The sequence below is a fragment of the Podarcis raffonei genome, chromosome 7 (genome assembly GCF_027172205.1).
Source record: "Podarcis raffonei isolate rPodRaf1 chromosome 7, rPodRaf1.pri, whole genome shotgun sequence".
NCBI classification, from domain to species: Eukaryota; Metazoa; Chordata; class Lepidosauria; order Squamata; family Lacertidae; genus Podarcis; species Podarcis raffonei.
Genome location: NC_070608.1, coordinates 20974167 through 20991940, shown reverse-complemented (window position 1 = coordinate 20991940; position 17774 = coordinate 20974167). Strand labels below are relative to the sequence as shown.

Here is a 17774-nt window from a genome sequence, read left to right as displayed (position 1 = left end):
CCAATCCAGCTCCAATCCAGGTGGAAGTGAATCCGCAACCAGATTGGCCTACAGGTGAATCTCGGAATTAGCCAATCACGTGGGGGCCATTGTGTAAATAATGTATATAAAGCAGACATTCTGGGGGAACTTCCATTCCTCCTCACCACTATAAGCTGAATAAAGAACATGAAATCCACTCTCGACTTTGAGTACATTTCAACCTACCAGACACCAAACTCTGCCACAATCGCTCCCTTCAAACTCCCAACTCTCCACAGGCCTCAATGGTCAGTGCAAGGGCTCCTGGGATTGTATTTGCAAAGGTTCATGGGATTTCTGTTTTCATGACCCCCCCCTTCTATTTTTAAAGTCACTTCCTGGTTCAGCATGATGTGCGTGTGCCTGGCCGCGCATCAGTTGGACGTGTGTACATTGGGTGTTGCCCGTACTGCGGGCACTGTGCTGTTCTTAGAGTTTTCTCGGAGATTTCCTAGTCATTTTGAACTTGGTGCTACCTGGGCCCTTTTCACACTCCTCCCCACAAAAGTGTCTGCATATTGAACAAGGTGGAGACAAAATAAGAGACAATATGGCAAAGGTGGACTTCCAGATGTTCCATCTCCCATCAGTTTTAGCTAGCACAGCCAATGATCTGGTTCTAGCAGCACGTGGAGGGCAGCACCATGAAAGCACGACACATAAGCAACCTTGAGGCTAAAGCTGATGACGGTTTATTTTAGTATCTTGTGATAAGGAAGAACGTTAAGCGTTGAGGTGAAGGCCCGTATGTCCATAACAGAAGGGAGATTCAGCAGAGGGGAGGAGGGGAGGAATGTTAGTTCAGCTGTTTTGCCAAAGAAAGTCCCCTGAACGCTGTAGGTGCGTGAGAAATCCGTGTTCCCTTCCTGTTTGCCATAGCCAACAACCTGTGAATTCAAAGGCCAAGCAGTTACCAAAGCAGCAAACACCTGGGATCTAAAAGTTCAAACAGAGTCTGGTCTCCTGCAAGCACAATCCCGACATCATGTTAATTATGTCATTTCTGACAGGCTTCCTATCAACAGATGATACGTGAACTAACTGTAGGCACGCTTTTGCATATGACAAACTTGGCCCAAACATCTGGGTTACTGCAAAATGATTTCCTGGTGTACAAATTCAGTAAGCATATAGCAAACTTGCACATTATCTTATACAGTGGTACCTCAGGTTACATACGCTTCAGGTTCCAGACACTTCAGGTTACAGACTCCGCTAACCCAGAAATAGTACCTCGGGTTAAGAACTTTGCTTCAGGATAGAACAGAAATCGTGCTCCGGCAGCGTGGCAGCAGCAGGAGGTCCCATTAGCTAAAGTGGTGCTTCAGGTTAAGAACAGTTTCAGGTTAAGAACGGACCTCCGGAATGAATTACCGAGGTACCACTGTAAACAGAAAGTTACTGCTTGGGTAATATTGGGTGCTTGAAGTCAATTAGCAGATGAATGTATCGGATTTCACTTCAGATGGCAAGCAGCACAGTGCAAAATCCCTAAAACAAACTCCACCTGCAAACTTTATCTAGTACAGTCATATCTCGGGTTAAAGACGCTTTGGGTTAAATCTTTTCAGGTTGTGTCCCGTGGCGACCTGGAAGTACTGGAAAGGGTTACTTCTGGGTTTCGCCACTTGTGCATGTGCAGATGCTCAAAATAACATCATGCGCATGCGCAGAAGCAGTGAATCATCACCCACGCATGCGCAGATGCAGGTTGCATTCTGCTCATGTTGTGAACTGGGCTCTGGAATGGATCCCGTTTGCAACCAGAGGTACCACTGTAATGTAGAACCCTAATAGTCAAAATTGTGCCCTCCAGATGTGGCTCATCTACATGTCCAGTTGTCCCTCTACGCTGGCCACACTGGCTGGAGCTAATCATAGAACTGTAGAGTTGGAAGGAACACTGAGAATCATCTAGTCCAACCCTCTGCAACGCAAGAATATGCAGCTGTCCCATACAGGGATCGAACCTGCAACCTTGGCGTTATCAGCACCACGCTCTAACCAACTGAGCTATCTCAGTGCTTTTTAATGGAAGGTCAAGCCTGGCAACATCTAGAGGGAACCACTTGGCAAACCTTGAGATAGAATGTTAAATGTAGGAACTTAAAAATTTGAGATTGACATCTAATACACTGCAGACCTTATTGAGAGAAAAATGAAGATCTCATCACTTTTGTTTGGATTTAAGCCAATTAAACCCCCATGAAACAAACAAACAAACAGATGAGAAGATAACAAACCTGTAAAAGATAACAAAGGAGCATTTCCATAATGAGTTCAGATAACTGCAGTTTTTAAGAAAGCCAAAGGTCATGAGATGGAAGAAACATTGATTAAATCTCAAAAATAACCAAATCAGTGTTGTACAGCTCTGACTGCAAACATATGGATTTTGAGTAGGTAGTATGGAATATTTATTGATTTTTATTTGCATGTGTGAGCATGGCATATGCATCATAGCTCAGACAGAGCACACCTGCCTTCCATGCAGAAGAATCTTTGGCATCTCCAGGCAGGGTTGGGAGAGGCTCCTGTTTAAAATCCTGAAGGGCTGCTGCCAGCCAGTGTAGACAATGTTGAGCTAGATGGATCAAGGGACTGACTTGGCATAAGGGATTTTCTTATGGTCCAGAGTGGTGAATTTTAGTGTGGTGTGTGTCTGTGTTAATGAGTTGCAATCTCTGTTCTTCTAAATATCCAAAGCAGAACCTACAGTACTAATCTCCCCATGCTTCCACAGGCAGGGAGACATGCGTCCTCCCCACAAGGGAAATGTGGAAGTTCTTCTTCTTCTGATGTTACAAAACAAGAAGCATAAGTGTGAAATTGTGCAAGAGAACAGGAAGTACATCTCAGAATGATGCTTCTAGGTCATCATGCCAGAGGCTGAAAGCTACAAAGGGGGCAAGATTCCATAAGTCTAGAATTACAGGTTCTGCCGTCAAGCGGTTAGCAGATGTTTCATTCTTAGTGTAACAGAAGAATGTGTGAGAGAAGGATTGACAGCAGGGGAGAGTGATGGAATGGTGGGTGGTGACTGAGTGACAGGCGGACCAAGACTTTGCCTAACAATGTCAGTTAGGGAGCTAGATAGTTGGACAAAGTTGAAGGAAGAGTGGGAAGAAGATGGAGAGTTATTAGAGACAATGAAGACACTGGTAAAAAGATGGGGAGTTAGGACAGGTGATAGAGGGATGTCAGGTATCTTATAACTGCTATTTGTTAGTTCTTTACCAAACAAGTTGCTCTTGGTGTTCTATCCCACAAATACACATTTTCAATTCATGAATGTGTCCTAGATCTGGAGGATTTTAGATTAGACAGGGGAAGCTGGTGTGGTGCCCTCCATTTCCCGTCAGAGCCAGTCAGCTTGGCTGATGGTTAAGGATGATGGAAGTTGTAGCCTAGCAACATCTGCAAGGCACCTGTTGGCTATCCCTGGGTTAGGGCATCGTCCCCTGTGCTGGCTTTGAATGACACAGACAAGTAAATAAAAGGAGAGTCTTCCTACTGCTTTCTGTAAATCAGTAGCACACAATAAGTTATTGAGGGAAGCCTGGACTCAAAGGCCAAGGTATAGTAAGGGACTAGAATGCCACTGTTACTATCCATCTATAGGCAAAAGCAAGAGAGGGACAATGGACGTTGCTCTTACCATTTTATAGTAAGCTACATTCCAGGCATGCAAAAGCCCAGGGGTTTCTACAAGCACTCAAATACACAAATGACTCTCCAACTAGGTAAGGCCACATTCTAGGTAATCCAAAGCATTCAAGGAAGACACGAAACAGGTTTGAGTGAGAAATGAGGCCTGTGGGGGGAGGACTCCAAGGGCCAGACAGAGAAGCGTTTGACCCCCCCCCCGGACTTCAGTTCCCCATCCCTGATATATATATATATATATATATATATATATATATATATATATATATATATCATCCATTGATACTCCCATATTTACATATTTATCTGAGAGAGAGCACACATACTCTGATTTCAGGCATACTCACATGGGTGCTCAGCACTCGTTTGTTCTTGCCCCTGAATCCTAGGAACCAGTCAAGCAAATGGGATTTTCTAAAGCTCTTCAGGGCTACAATCTATAAGCCATAAAGAAAGAGAGCTTCTTAGGACAGATACACACTCCTTTGTGTCCTCAATCCAGCAAGCAAGAGACATTATCAGACACATACCAGACAGGCAAAAACTCTCAAGAAGGGTGCAAAGTAAGACTGTGGCCAAGGAAGAGGCTTAGCTTGGTTGGGAAGGGCAAGACAGAGAGACCCAGAGGACCACATTTTGGACCCTGCAACTGAGGTTCCCCACCCCTGATATAGACCTAAAACAAAATGCAGATATTGCCCTAGGAGGAGTGCATTATAAATGAGCACCATTACATAAATTCTTCCATAGTTTCTTCTCCCTTTCCCCACAGTAAAGATATACCTTGAGCCATCTTATACGGGATAGTTTAGCTTGCAGTCCTATGCCCACTGACTTAGAAAGACTGCCAATTGAAAGGCTTGATCTGGCTGTATTAACAAAAATATAAGGGATATGCTGCACATCAGTTCGGCTGTTTAGATTCTCATTTTGGAATCCGCCCAGTGCAAGTGTTCCAACAGCCCCGTACACTCATCACAATGTATAAACTCACATTAGCAAGCTTAGCAGAACAGTCACCCCAGCTTAGGGCAGATGGGAGGCAAGCTAGATGTTTATTCCTACAAGTGGGAGAAAATCTGACACCAATTTAAGAAATTTCCCCCCGTAACCACATTTTGGGATCTTTAAGATCTCAAGGCACAGCTGCCTCACACATGACAAACACCGAGAGAACATTCAAGTGGTAAATGAGCTGTTCATTTTCACTTGTGAAGAGCTGTGCGTTAATTTTTTTGCTTTGTTTTGCAAGAGCATAATTCAATTAGGAAGCCTAGATCTCAGGTCTCCCCTTTTGGCCTTGTCAGCACCATGTAGGCAATCACACACAGTCAGCCCAGTCCCACAAAGGCAATAAACCAACCCCCCTCCATTTTATGGACCAGGAGCAAAGCCACTTAACGATTACAACAAACAATTAACAAGAGACGAAGATGGGTAGCGTTTTACTATTTACTACCTCTCGGGCAAGTCTGTCAAACACGTACTGCTGAGTAAGCACTTCATTCCAGTTCCTGTCCACCTCTTCCCCAAGATGGGCATCGTCAGTTTGCTTAAGCTTTATGAGGGCTGAGACCTGTAAAACATGCGGCTCCTGTAGGAATGTCTCTGCTTTTGACAAAGTTCTGCTTCCAAAAACTGTATGTCTCAAAGCAAAACTTGCACATTGCCATGAATGTTTGTTTTTCGTTCCAAGGCGTGCACTCCTTTTTATGCTCTAATCCAATGAACAGGCAGGCAAAATCTGTAACTCTATGCAGCAATGGATAGGCAAATTTATAGTGTGGCAGCAATCTATTTGACCTTTATAGCTGAATTTAGGGCTTGTCCATTCTTCCGCTTGTCTCAGTGCTTTCCCCGAGGAAAATCTACACTTTAGCACTGAATTAGAGCAAACCAGGTGTGACGTTAACATACGAGAGTGCTGGAGGTGAAATAGTCAAACAGGTTACCCAATCATGACCCAGGGGGTGGAGTCAGAGGGACTATAAAACCAGCTCTGGGAGGGGCAAAAGGAGGAGTTCGTTGGGAGTTGGGTGGTTGGTTGGAGTGGGAGTGAATTAGGATAGAGTTTGTGGGTAGCTTGAGTTAGTGTCGTGAAATAAGCTGAGTCAGGAACAGTTAGGGGTAGGAAGACAAGTAAATATCTGAGAGGTGGTTTAGTGAGTGAGAGCAGGCAGCGGAAGTTATAGGTCTGGATAGGCACTCCACATTTGTAATTGACCGATACCGTGTATGAAACCACAGGCTTGTTAAACTGCAATAAATAAACAGAAGTTTATGTTCCAATTTAACCCTGACTGGACTCAGTATTGTACCAGGTAGGGCCTGGGTGGTGGCAGCAAGAAATAAAATGGTGGCACAGGGATCAATAGATGGTGAAACATCCGGGGACACTGTGTGATCGCCACACCAGGTATCCAGCAGATTGATGTTTGCTCCGATTCAGTGGTAAAGAGCCGGCTTTCCGAGGGAAAGTGGCGGGGAAATGGAAAACAGGACAGGACAAACACATAACCTTTTGGATCCATACTTCAAGGCACAGGACAAGTGTAGTGTATATGATCCTTGTTGGTTGCTGGCACCCATCTGTCTTGAGAGACAATGGAGTATGCCTCCAAGGGTAAAGTCAAACTGCTATGTTAGCAGCACCAAAATGACCTCCCTAAGGCGCAAGACTGGGCAGTGTGTATAGAGGTCCTGGGCTGCCCAGACGACAATCCCCCCCCCCCACATTGGCCTCATTTATGTGGTCAAAGGAAATCAGGGCAAGACGTTTGGCACCAGCTTGGCTGCAGGAGTTGCTGGAAGGAGGCGTACAAGGCACCATCCAACTGTCTTAGGGACTCCACTCCAGATTTGCGAAGGGCTTACTCCTTTGCCTTATTTTCCACAAGATGTCCAAGATAAATGCTCAGGTGCCTAAACCAGTCTGGATGCAACGCACAACGTAAAACAAGCCACAAGTCTTACCTGAGCAGAGAATTCATCTTCAGTTAATTTCCGGAGCTTTTCTTCAAAGTGCACAAAGAACTCTTCTATTTTTTTATCAACAAATTCAGTGCTAAAAGTTATCAAAGGCATTAATAAGAAGTTTAGTTGTTATTGACCTAACTCCTTAGGTGCCCACATGACCTCTTAGATCTGCGGAACTGGCACTTTTACAAGTGCCACATGATATAGGTATATTCTGCAACAAATCGAGGGCATGGCAGATGCCACTCTTGGGAACTTCCTTCCCATTGATAGCAGTCAGCTAGCTGTCTTCACTGTATTGTTTGTTTTCCATGCCCGCTAGCAACATTTTCTTTTCTGCAAGTGCATAATTTTTGCATGCCATATTAACATGTAGTTTTTTAGTTGCTAGCATTGTTTTTAAATTAATGGCTTTTTAAAAATGTAACTTGTTTTTAATGTTTTCTTTTATTGGCATTTAAAAAGTGAATATTTTAGGTTGTCTTTTGTAAGACGTGTCTCTATTTAATTACGTTATTTATATACCACTCAATCTGAAGTTTCTATATGGTCCTTTGTTTTAGGAAGCGGTGCATTCATTTTGTTAGAGGAAATAAAATTTCACATAGGAATTCACAAAGATTGAATTCCGCAGCAAGCATCCCAAAAAGGAAGCAAAGGGACCAACAAGAAACCAGAGTGTCCTGAAGCTTTTGGTATATCATGCACCTGCTAAGCCTGGGGAGACTGAATCTGACAGGCCTCAAATGAAAAATAATAGTAGCACTTGTGTGGAATGTATTGCATTCAACAAAGGTAATCTTTTACAGCTGCTTAATTAAGATAACAGTTTCTCTCAAGCAAACAATAGGGAACTCATTTGTTGCTTGAAGATTCATCTCAAACGCACTGCCCGAATATAAACATTCTCAGGTTCTTTATATTACCAGCAATGAGCATATTTTCACAGGCAAGAGCTTCATAAAAAAAGAAAGAAAGCAACAGTGCTGGCTGGTGATCTTGGTTCAGCTAATTGATTAATTATGACAACTACTCAATTGAGACTTTAAAATCTAAGAATCATATTTACAGCACATAGAAGAAACAGGTGTTTTAAATTCTGGGGGTGACAGCTGTACACATTTGGAAACTGAAACTTTGTTTTTAACACGCTGCAATAAGACCAGGACAGGCAATCAAGCAGGGGGGTTGTGGAATCCAGGATTTTGTTTTTCTAGCTTTGTTGCTTGAAAAACAATGGGTCCTTTAGGTTAGATTCAGACTTTGCCTTTCAAGATCCTTCTATGCCATGGAAGGCTGCTTCCACTGGAGGTAGGGGAGGCAACATTTGCTCATTAATTCCCCACCATTAAGTCTGAGCTCTTCTACATTTGTTTCAAAGCAACATATTAAATAAAGGTTTTTATGAACTATATAGTCCTATAATGTCTACCTTTATTAGACAGCTCCCAATCCGGCTAAAGTCCGATGTGCTATTCAGGCAATTGGACTTACGTTAACCACAATGGCTGCGTTGGACCAATAACACCAGAACTTATAAGCCAAGATACATATGAGTCTGATGTCCCCTCATGCAGCCATTTCACTGTTCCCTTCACCTATCTGAACAAACAAGCCAGGATGTTTTCATTCTATCCGTCTTGAAATATGGTTTGCGTGTCTGTTTGTTTTCTATAGGTTGGGCAACCTCTCAAGATATCATCACCAAGCTTGTCACAAGGACTCCTGAAGTGGTGTTTGTTGTTGATGTTTGGGTGCTCACCACCAGTTTGAATCAAGATGGTGGACCTAAATGTCACTTTGTTGTGACATTGTCCATTTTTTTGGCATAGGCACAGCCAGCTGAATCTTGAGATATCATGGCCAAACTCATTGTCCTTTAGTTTTTAGCGTGATTAATTGTACCTGCCTCCAGGCCACAGACAATTCATGTAGAAAAGCTTATACAAGGAAACACATAATGTATACATAAGCAAATGCATCTTGCAAAAGACACTAAGATTCTCAAGCGCTTTGGAAGAGAGCAGTAGGAACATTATTAATGGGGAATTATGGGACATACAATGCACCTTGGCTGCAGTTTATACTCTAAACATGTCATAGCTGTTTTGGAAAAGTGCAAGCCTATGCAGAGCCCTAGGATGGAAACAATAATATTAAATTTAACTGCTCTTGAAAAAATATTAATAGGCGACTTACTTATATTTGGTTGCCTGTGTTGTTACGGTAACAGAGAAACCCAGGATCCCAGATGTGTTTCTTGTGGAAGGGTAGACATGGTAGCTTAAATCAAAGGAAAAGAATAACATTCCACAAGCACAAGTCATTTTATTCTGATCATTAACAAGTACTAACTAGTATATGGGAGCTATCCATCAAAACTGGTTCTCCCACATGCTCAATTAAAGTGCATGGAAGCAATACTTGGTAGATGGTTCAGATTGCATCATTAGAATTAGTGCTTTAAACCAGTGATTTCATTACTGCCTTTCAATGTGCCAGCTGCCTAAATGGAAGGCACATTTCAAGATTTGTTCTAACTATGTTGTACTTTTTTTCAGGCTAATTCTGTATGCCTTACCGTAACAGTTGTGACATTTGTGACTACAGCATGGCATCATATATTAAACTGTTTTGGGGATCTTGTGTTTGCATTGTGTCTGCACCGAAACTGAAATTACTGAACAGCTGGAGAGGCAGGACTTGAAAGGTTTTGGTCCCTGGTTCTTGGTAATGGGATCATGAGAAATTTCGCATGCAGACAAAACCTAGAGTGGGCTGGAGTTGACCCCTGAAGCATCTTTATTTAACTTCCTCCTGCCCCTACTATTTCTTTAATACCAGATTTGAAATAGATGTAATAAAGGGTTAGCTCTCAGAGTCATCCATTGGAAGATGATATCCAGAATTACTCATATTTAGAGTAACTTTATTCCATAAATTTCAGTGGGTTTACTCTGATAATGACTAGGACATTACTCACAGAGCTTTTGGATGCAATATCATCCAAGTCTTCTTGTACTGTTGCCTAATGTGCATTTTGGAAAGGGCCACTGCTGATTTTCTTATTTGGGGCTTCTTTTCTTGCAAGCTCATTTACACTTCATTAGTGACTTTACAAGCGCACATGGCGTATATCTGTAAAAACTTTATTGCTGGAATAATAGAATGATAGGGTCATCTCAAACTCCCTGGGGCTGGACTGCAACTCCCATCATCCCTGGGGCTGATGGAAATTAGGGTCCAACAATATGTGCTGGATACCACATTAACCACCCCTGGGTTAGGGGATACCAGCTGTATTACAGAGCCTGAACATCTCTGAGTTTTGAATTTTTGACTGTCCCCCTTCCCTATGACATGTCTGGACTGGTGAATGAGGGGGCCTCCAAGAATACAGAATTTGGTGACCCTGACTTAAGCACATTCCATGTTCCTATCTATTATTAAATAGCAGGAAGAACTCAGAGAAATCAAGTACTCTGAAATTCTTGTATATGAAGCGATATTTACTGCAAAGCCTTTCTTCAGATGGCAAACTCACCCCAGGGTATTCTTTGTCCGCAAGAAGTCAAAGCATGGCTCCTCCATATGCATCTGAAACGGAACATGACATTTGCAGGGATATTTTCTTTGACCCAAGAAACAAATACAGTGGTACCTCAGGTTAAGTACTTAATTCGTTCTGGAGGTCCGTACTTAACCTGAAACTGTTCTTAACCTGAAGCACCACTTTAGCTAATGGGGCCTCCTGCTGCTGCCGCGCCGCCAAAGCACGATTTCTGTTCTCATCCTGAAGCAAAGTTCTTAACCTGAAGCACTATTTATGGGTTAGCGGAGTCTGTAACCTGAAGCATATGTAACCTGAAGCGTATGTAACCCGAGGTACCACTGTATTCAAAATGCAAGAAACAATAAACTTCTGCACGTGTGATTATTTCCCCCCCCCCTTAAAAAGTTACCAGGTTTTTAAAACTTACCTTGGCTGACACTCATCATTTGAGAGTATAATAGGGTCCATTTAAAAAGAAATGATTCCATCATCAAGGAGTTCACACAATATTTTATGCCACGCCTGCTTTTTGGCAGCCATATGATGCTGCAGCCCAGTGAAGTACAATAAAGGAAAAGGGAAGGGAGGGAAGACTTCAACTGGGGAGCTGTTGTAGGGGCTACCATACCCTGGATCCCATCAGGGCTTGGATTATTGTGGCAAACATCTACATGGTATTTTGTAGGATGGTGTCCAAACCACAAAAGATGGTGAACAAACCACTTCACTGAGAACAAACTCTTAATACACATTAAACATGAGAAAAGTGAAAAGTAAAGGTAAAGGTAAAGGTAAAGGGACCCCTGACCATTAGGTCCAGTCGTGGACTACTCTGGGGTTGCGCGCTCATCTCGCTTTATTGGCCGAGGGAGCCGGCGTACAGCTTCCGGATCATGTGGCCAGCATGACTAAGCTGCTTCTGGCGAACCAGAACAGCATACAGAAACGCCGTTTACCTTCCCGCCCGAGCGGTACCTATTTATCTACTTGCACTTTGACGTGCTTTCTAACTGCTAGGTTGGCAGGAGCAGGGACCAAGCAACAGGAGCTCACCTTGTTGTGGGATTTGAACCGCCGACCTTCTGATCGGCAGGCAAGTCCTAGGCTCTGTGGTTTAACCCACAGCACCATACCAGTATTATTATTATTATTATTATTATTATTATTATTATTATTATTATTATTATTATTTTGCAACTGACTCCAGATCTAGTCTCTAGAGTTTGTGAACTTAGTGTAAAACCTAGACTGGAGATGATCCAGACTCTGGAGAACTGGAACACATAAGATGCAACTAGGTTCCCTTACATTACATCCCTCTTTTCTTACCACTAAACACAAACTCCCATTGCCATGTTGCTAATTCAACAGACCTACTGAACAAACTGCACTTTACATTAGCTTGTTCCTGAACCTTGGACATTGTGTTTACATAATCAGCAACTGGACAGCATTCTGGGGAAGAAGAAAATGGGCATTCCAATGTGCAGTGGGCAAGGTCCGTCAATGACCAATATGAATGATACACCTTTTTGTTTTGCATTTATTTCACACTTTCAAAGGATACACTGAAAACCTGAGGATACACATTAAGAAAAGCTTACCACAAGCAGTTCTGTGAGGGAGTATTCTTTTAAATTCTTTGCACCAGTCTTAAGCAAGAGAGAGAGAAAGAGAAAATGAAACAGAGTCATTAACTGGTCTGTGATTTCTCTATGAACCTGAGAGCTCCATTCAAGTCTCTTAATAGTGAAGAATATGAGTAGTTTTCTAACTTCCTGTCTTTAGGGAGCCTTACCATACACGCCCCCCCCCCGTTTTTGCTAAAGCAGTCCTGTCACACAAAGTTGCCAGTCAACCTAGCTGAACTTGACTTTTGTCCCACACAAACTGTGTGGTTTTGAATGCATTCTGGGGGACAGCTGCTCGTGGCTGACAATCTATTTTTCATAGAAGCTTCTTTGTCATGACATTCTCCTCAATGAAAAATCCTGTCAAGTATCTGGGCCTCTTTTCCTAGAAACCCACGTTTCCTAGAAACAGAGCTTGACAATTACTTTCTTGGAACATTCTCCATGGATTTGCTATGGCATGAATGCCTGTTAGGACACAATTTGGTGTGGGGTGAGAATTTGAAGGAGCAGAGGTGCCTGGCAGTGCCAGCCCCACTTCTTGAAATTATGCGAGGGGCAACTAGTCACCCCCACCTTAGATTGATGTGAAAGGAATAGGATTGAAATTCATTGGCTAAACCATCTCCTTTAATTTTCTTGCCTTTAGGCAAGAGAATGTGGGTTAAATAGCAATTATCTAGGTCAGAGGGTGGGGGTTAATCCTTCAGGGCTAATCAGTGGGTGGGGGTCAGGGCTGCATCCTGGTAGTGGGTGAGACCAGAGTAAAAATGGATGGGGCAGCCCATTCTCTTTCTGCTACCCTTTTTTCTTTTTCTGCCACCCCCTCTCTCACCTTTTCTTACCCCATTCTCCTTGTATTCCCACATCCCTGAAATTAGTATGGTGGCCATATGCTGCTCCCCCTGCCCCAAAGTCTAGCTGGGCACTGCTATGTTTCAGAATAGCAAATAGTGGGGCTGGACTTCAGAACCCCACAGCTCAGACAGAGCCCCAAAGGAGATATGCAAATGATGGGGGCAGTATTTAAATGCAACAGAAACATAATGCAAATGGGGAGAAAATGGAATCAATTATGAAAGTGAATATTGATCCTATTTGCTGGACTGGTTTCCATTCTGGACATAGGACAAATAAGCAAACATCAGCAATTTCTGATCCTTTTCCCAGTCAGAATTCCCCACCATCCCTAATGAATACAAAACCCAACATAAAGGCAGCAATCCTTTAACAGTTTCTGGGGAGTAAGTCCCATGGAACTCAATGGAGCTTACTTCTCAGTAGTAGCACTCAGGATGCACTGTAATAGGTCAGAGTCTACAATACCTGATAGTAGACTGTCACATCAGAGTTTGGATCGCCTGCATGAAGGGATTTCACTTTGCACAGAATGTGAGTGTTTGGCAGTTCTATCACCCGGAACTGAATAGGGCATGGGTGGATGAGAGGAACAAACTGTAATTTTCTGAAAAGAGAGAGGGGCAAAATGAAAGAGGAGCCACCGTTTCTCATCTTCATCATATGAACATATTTGTGAAGGAAGTAATCATCACAGATATGTTCATATTCACACTTGTACTTTCTACCTATACGATGCACACCAGTACTTAGCCTTAGGTGTACCCTGAAGTGATAGACTGCTCCCATGAATAGCCAGTGTTTGCCTTCTGACCTTTATCTCCTCCTGACCTGGGCACAGTTACTTGAACTTCAGCAAACTTGCACCAAATATAAATTACCAATACTCTGGTAACAGCTAGGCTTGACTACTACAAAGAGTTACTTAGATGTTTGGAGACCAGCACTGTTGAGACACAACCCTGATGGGATGGCAATAAGAGTGTCTCTGTTCAAATTTTGTTTGTTTGTTTGTGGAGTACAACTTATGTGTGTTGAAATGTCTGAGGCTACTTCTTAGTAAGAGGAACGTATGATGCATGTGTATTGGCAGATGTGTGAGAGTGGAATAGGATGACCAATATTAAATGAGTAGCAAGTATTGTATGATTTGAGGACAAATGACTCAAGCATGACTGTGAAACTTCTGCTCCCCCACTTAAAAAAAAATTTAATCACAACTTCCTGTGCGATCCAAACCTGACAAACTGTGGTTAATATCACTGTGGTTTTTTGAAAAAAGCCCGATTTCATTTTGTACTTTAAGAAGTTGGTTTGTTTGAACAAATTCTATTTAAGAGTAATCATTGCTTACATTTGAGATGTAACAATTGGATGTAGTTAATCTAAAACAGGAGAGGGACCCTCCAATTTTCTTCTCATGGCCTCACTGAAGAATGAGAAGCCTGAGAGCCGGACGTCTACTGCAGCTCATCTTTGTAATGCTAAAACGTGGTTTATTGTTACATCCAAACCATGACAATGTATTTCATTCTTTTAAAAAATTAGGAGGAAAATCAAGGATGGATGTTAATAAACATTTTACAGCATTCAGCAATGTTCATCGAAATGCAGTTTTCATTTAATAATAAACTGGGTTTTCAAAACAAAGAAACCTCACCAAATGCATCACTCTTCCCTCTCTCAGAACCTTATGCATATTTCTTAATAGTAAGAATCAAACCAGGATACTCACCCAGAAATATAATTCATAAAGTCCTTTGCTTCCTAGGACATAAGGGTAAAAGATCAAACATTATTGAAATGAATGGGGCTATTTATAAACACAATATAAATGGAACAAGGCATTTTTGCATTCATGGAAGTCATATTTAGTGTTCAACAACTATGTCTATTTTGTTTGCTTCCATTGCAGGCAGAACCCAAATTTCAACTGTCCAACTCTATACTCACATTGCTCATAAAGTTTCCTTGGACAAGTCCCTCTACCCACAGTTTTGATTTGAAAGCTGTCACAAATGCTTGTAGATCTTCTATGGTAATGCCACTACTAATAGTTTGATATTTTTCTGCTAAAGACCACCTGCCATGCTCCAGAATAGAGAGTCGAAGATCTCTGTAAGATGCATCAGTAAATGTACGTTAATTTATTTTTTCACCATCTTGGGCATTTAGTACCCCTAAAATGGCAACACTCAGAATAATTGGAAATGCAGCCGCAGCTAACTAAAATATATCAAAATAACAAATGCAAGAGGAATTGGTGATATAATTTTGCTGTGTAGCCTCCCCACACTCCCAAGACAGCAATGAGGAACCTGTGGCCCTTCATATGTAGTTGGTCTCCCAAGTCCCATCAAACCCAATTGCCATGGCTAAAGGACATGTTTTCATCACTCCCTTCTTTGTTAGATGGCCATGGGAACCTGTGCCTGGCAGTGTGGCAGCTCTGGGATGGCAGGGTAGGTAGAGCCTTCCTGTTTCTCACAACTCCTCGTGAGATCCTGCACCATTAAAAAATGGTGACATGAGCAGTCATTTAATGCTTGGCAATCATTTTGATTCTTGCAAGTGGAAAATCAACACAAGGCTCATATCAATCTGATCTTAGACTTATTCTTGGCTATATGTGAAAGTTTCTTTAGCAAAGACGATTTTCTACCACTGAGCCTTTCTATGTAGTCTCCCTGCAGACACTCACTTTGCCAGCGAATCTGTTTTGAGGAGATTGTTAAAATATGTCTTTTTTAGCTGTTCAATTATCATCTGGAAAGCTGAAGGCGAGACACTGAGGTTAGACAAGTGATCAATGATCAGTTGAAAGAGCAACTGCAAAGAAAAAAGGGAAATTTGACCAAATGAAGAGATACATGGTACATGAACGTTTACTCAGAAGTAAGACATGCTAGTTCTGTGGGGATTGTCTTCAGGTAAGTGGGCACACAGTTGTAACCTAACAGACACCTCATGTTGTGTCATTGGCTATGCGCATCTCACTATTCTATAGTCAGACAAAACCTTCAACAGAAGGACCAGTCATGTCAGACAGAAACTCCCCAGATCATCCAGGAACCTATCAGATCTCATCCATCTCTGAGGGCAGAACCTCTTAATGGATCTCCCAGCCTTGAACAGTGGAGTGAATGAATCTTTATTGCTAAAAGCTGTACGCCGTTCTGAAGAGTGGAGTAGCTACATTCAGCTCAAATGTCAAGAGGGAATGGATGGCCAATGGCAATGGATGTACAGTGATGCCCCCTCCAATCAGTGGAGTATTACCAATCAGTTCTGTGGCAAAGACCAGGTCAAGGATGCATCCATGCATGTGTGTGTGTGGGACCACTGATATACTGAGAAAGGCCCCATGGCTGTCATGGAGGCCCTGAAATCCAGAGGTGGCCCATTTGAGGCAGCCTTGACGTGAATACTGAAGTCCCCTAACACCACAATGAAAGGGTTCTCCAACACCACATCTAAGAGGACCACCACCAGCTTAGTTTGGGAGACTGTAGCACAGCTGGATAGATGCTACACTAACAACATCCCTGTTCTGGCTCTCTGGACCAACATCACAAACAATCCTTCAACCTCAGACATAGAATAGATATGATACCATAAGGACCACAGGAAGGACTCCTTATTCTTTCACCTTATTTAAGCTGCCCAATATGATGATGACATTACCATGTTCATGTTCACTGGGGCCGACACAGATTAAATTGACTAAAATATATGGACTACTCACAGGTAGTTTATGGTTAAAGCCTTTCACTCGAATGACCAGACCATGTTCTTTGGCTATGATTTTGTATTCCATCTGAGCAACATCTGCTTGATATGCTGGTTCAGCAAGGTTGTGGGAAAGTGTGCTTACAAAAGTATCAAAAAGCACCATACTGGGTGGAGAAGAATAAGCGGAAATGTTTAAAACAGTGGACTCAAAGGAGTTCAAGTAATTCACAGGCTACACATGAAAGTGGGTGTTAGTACAATCTTATCACTTAGGAAGGATAAAGTTTCGAACAATGAAAAATCCTCTTTATATGTTCTTGAAACAACTGTAATATCAAGATAGCAATCATATAAAGGCAGATGCCATTAATTTCTGTGGATTTTCATAAAAGGCATCATTTGACGGTTGCTCTTTTTTAATTATGAAAAGATATGTAAAGACTATACAATATATTCATGCATTAACTGCCCTGAGACCTATGGGTATAGGGCAGTATATAAATTCAATTAATAGTAATAGTAATAGTAATAGTAATAGTAATAGTAATAGTAATATAAACACACACACATATAAAACTCAAAAAATCTCACTCTATCAATCATAGCATGTTATAATATACCACTATTATAAAAGGCACCTATTGTATTGTATTGTGGGTAAACTATTGTATTATTATATTCCATCTAGATATATTTTCCAGTATTCAGAGTTTCTTAATGTACATTACTCATCACAATAGGGAGAAAGTGTCAAAGGAGGCTTGTTCTATTTTCCTTTATTTTTGGTCTTTGACTTTTTCAGGCTAAGGACATTGCTGTGAAATGAGAGTTAATTGTAGGAGGTGGAAATGAGAGCCTAATGAGAGTTCCCTAGATGATGCCTTCTCATAGTAGGAACTACAAGCTGTTATGAAGCAAAAGGGTCAAATCCAGCCATGTTCAGAAGCCACAGATACTTTCCACTACATCCTGTGTCTAGAAAAGCAGACAAACAAACGTTGAACACCATAATATCGACTTGCCACTTTATACAATCCAGGCAACAGCAAATTAGGAAAAATGGAAAGTAATCTGAATAGAAATGTCCTCCTATCTCCCAGTTAAATTAATGTAATATATTATATATCACTACTTACTTTAATGCAGACTGTTGTATCACTGGAGTCACCAGATAAAAACAAATAAATGCTGGGCAGGAGGGAGAAGGGAAACAGAGAAAAACAGAAGAATCAAAATTTCATGAACGAGGAGATTTAGTCAGGAGGAGGGGGGGGAATACACAGTCCTCAGACTTTTTGCCTCTGCCCCTCTGGGCTGTTGTACTTTAAAAAAATGCA

General features: G+C 41.9%; 1 protein-coding gene and 1 non-coding gene across 7 annotated transcripts in view; both read right to left on the bottom strand.

Moving 5' to 3' along the window:
- Positions 1–690: 690 nt before the first annotated feature.
- Positions 691–17774, bottom strand: part of LOC128417149 (nardilysin-like) — a 40979-nt gene continuing 23895 nt past the window's right edge. The window contains exons 19-31 of one of the 6 annotated variants that reach the window (XM_053395441.1): positions 17574–17625; positions 16451–16601; positions 15407–15534; positions 14659–14821; positions 14441–14472; positions 13174–13312; positions 11821–11868; positions 10208–10260; positions 8863–8946; positions 6661–6751; positions 5147–5263; positions 4035–4124; positions 691–908 (exon numbers count right to left, since the gene is read on the bottom strand). In XM_053395441.1, coding sequence (XP_053251416.1) covers positions 714–908; positions 4035–4124; positions 5147–5263; positions 6661–6751; positions 8863–8946; positions 10208–10260; positions 11821–11868; positions 13174–13312; positions 14441–14472; positions 14659–14821; positions 15407–15534; positions 16451–16601; positions 17574–17625 — 1343 coding nt within the window. In that variant the 3' untranslated portion in view covers positions 691–713. Of the gene's footprint in view, positions 909–4034; positions 4125–5146; positions 5264–6660; positions 6752–8862; positions 8947–10207; positions 10261–11820; positions 11869–13173; positions 13313–14440; positions 14473–14658; positions 14822–15406; positions 15535–16450; positions 16602–17573; positions 17626–17774 lie in introns of those variants that run through there. The other 5 variants (XM_053395443.1, XM_053395445.1, XM_053395444.1 and 2 more) reach the window with 5 other exon arrangements.
- Positions 1965–2046, bottom strand: TRNAI-GAU (transfer RNA isoleucine (anticodon GAU)). The gene has a single exon. It is a non-coding gene; the product is annotated as a tRNA-Ile (tRNA).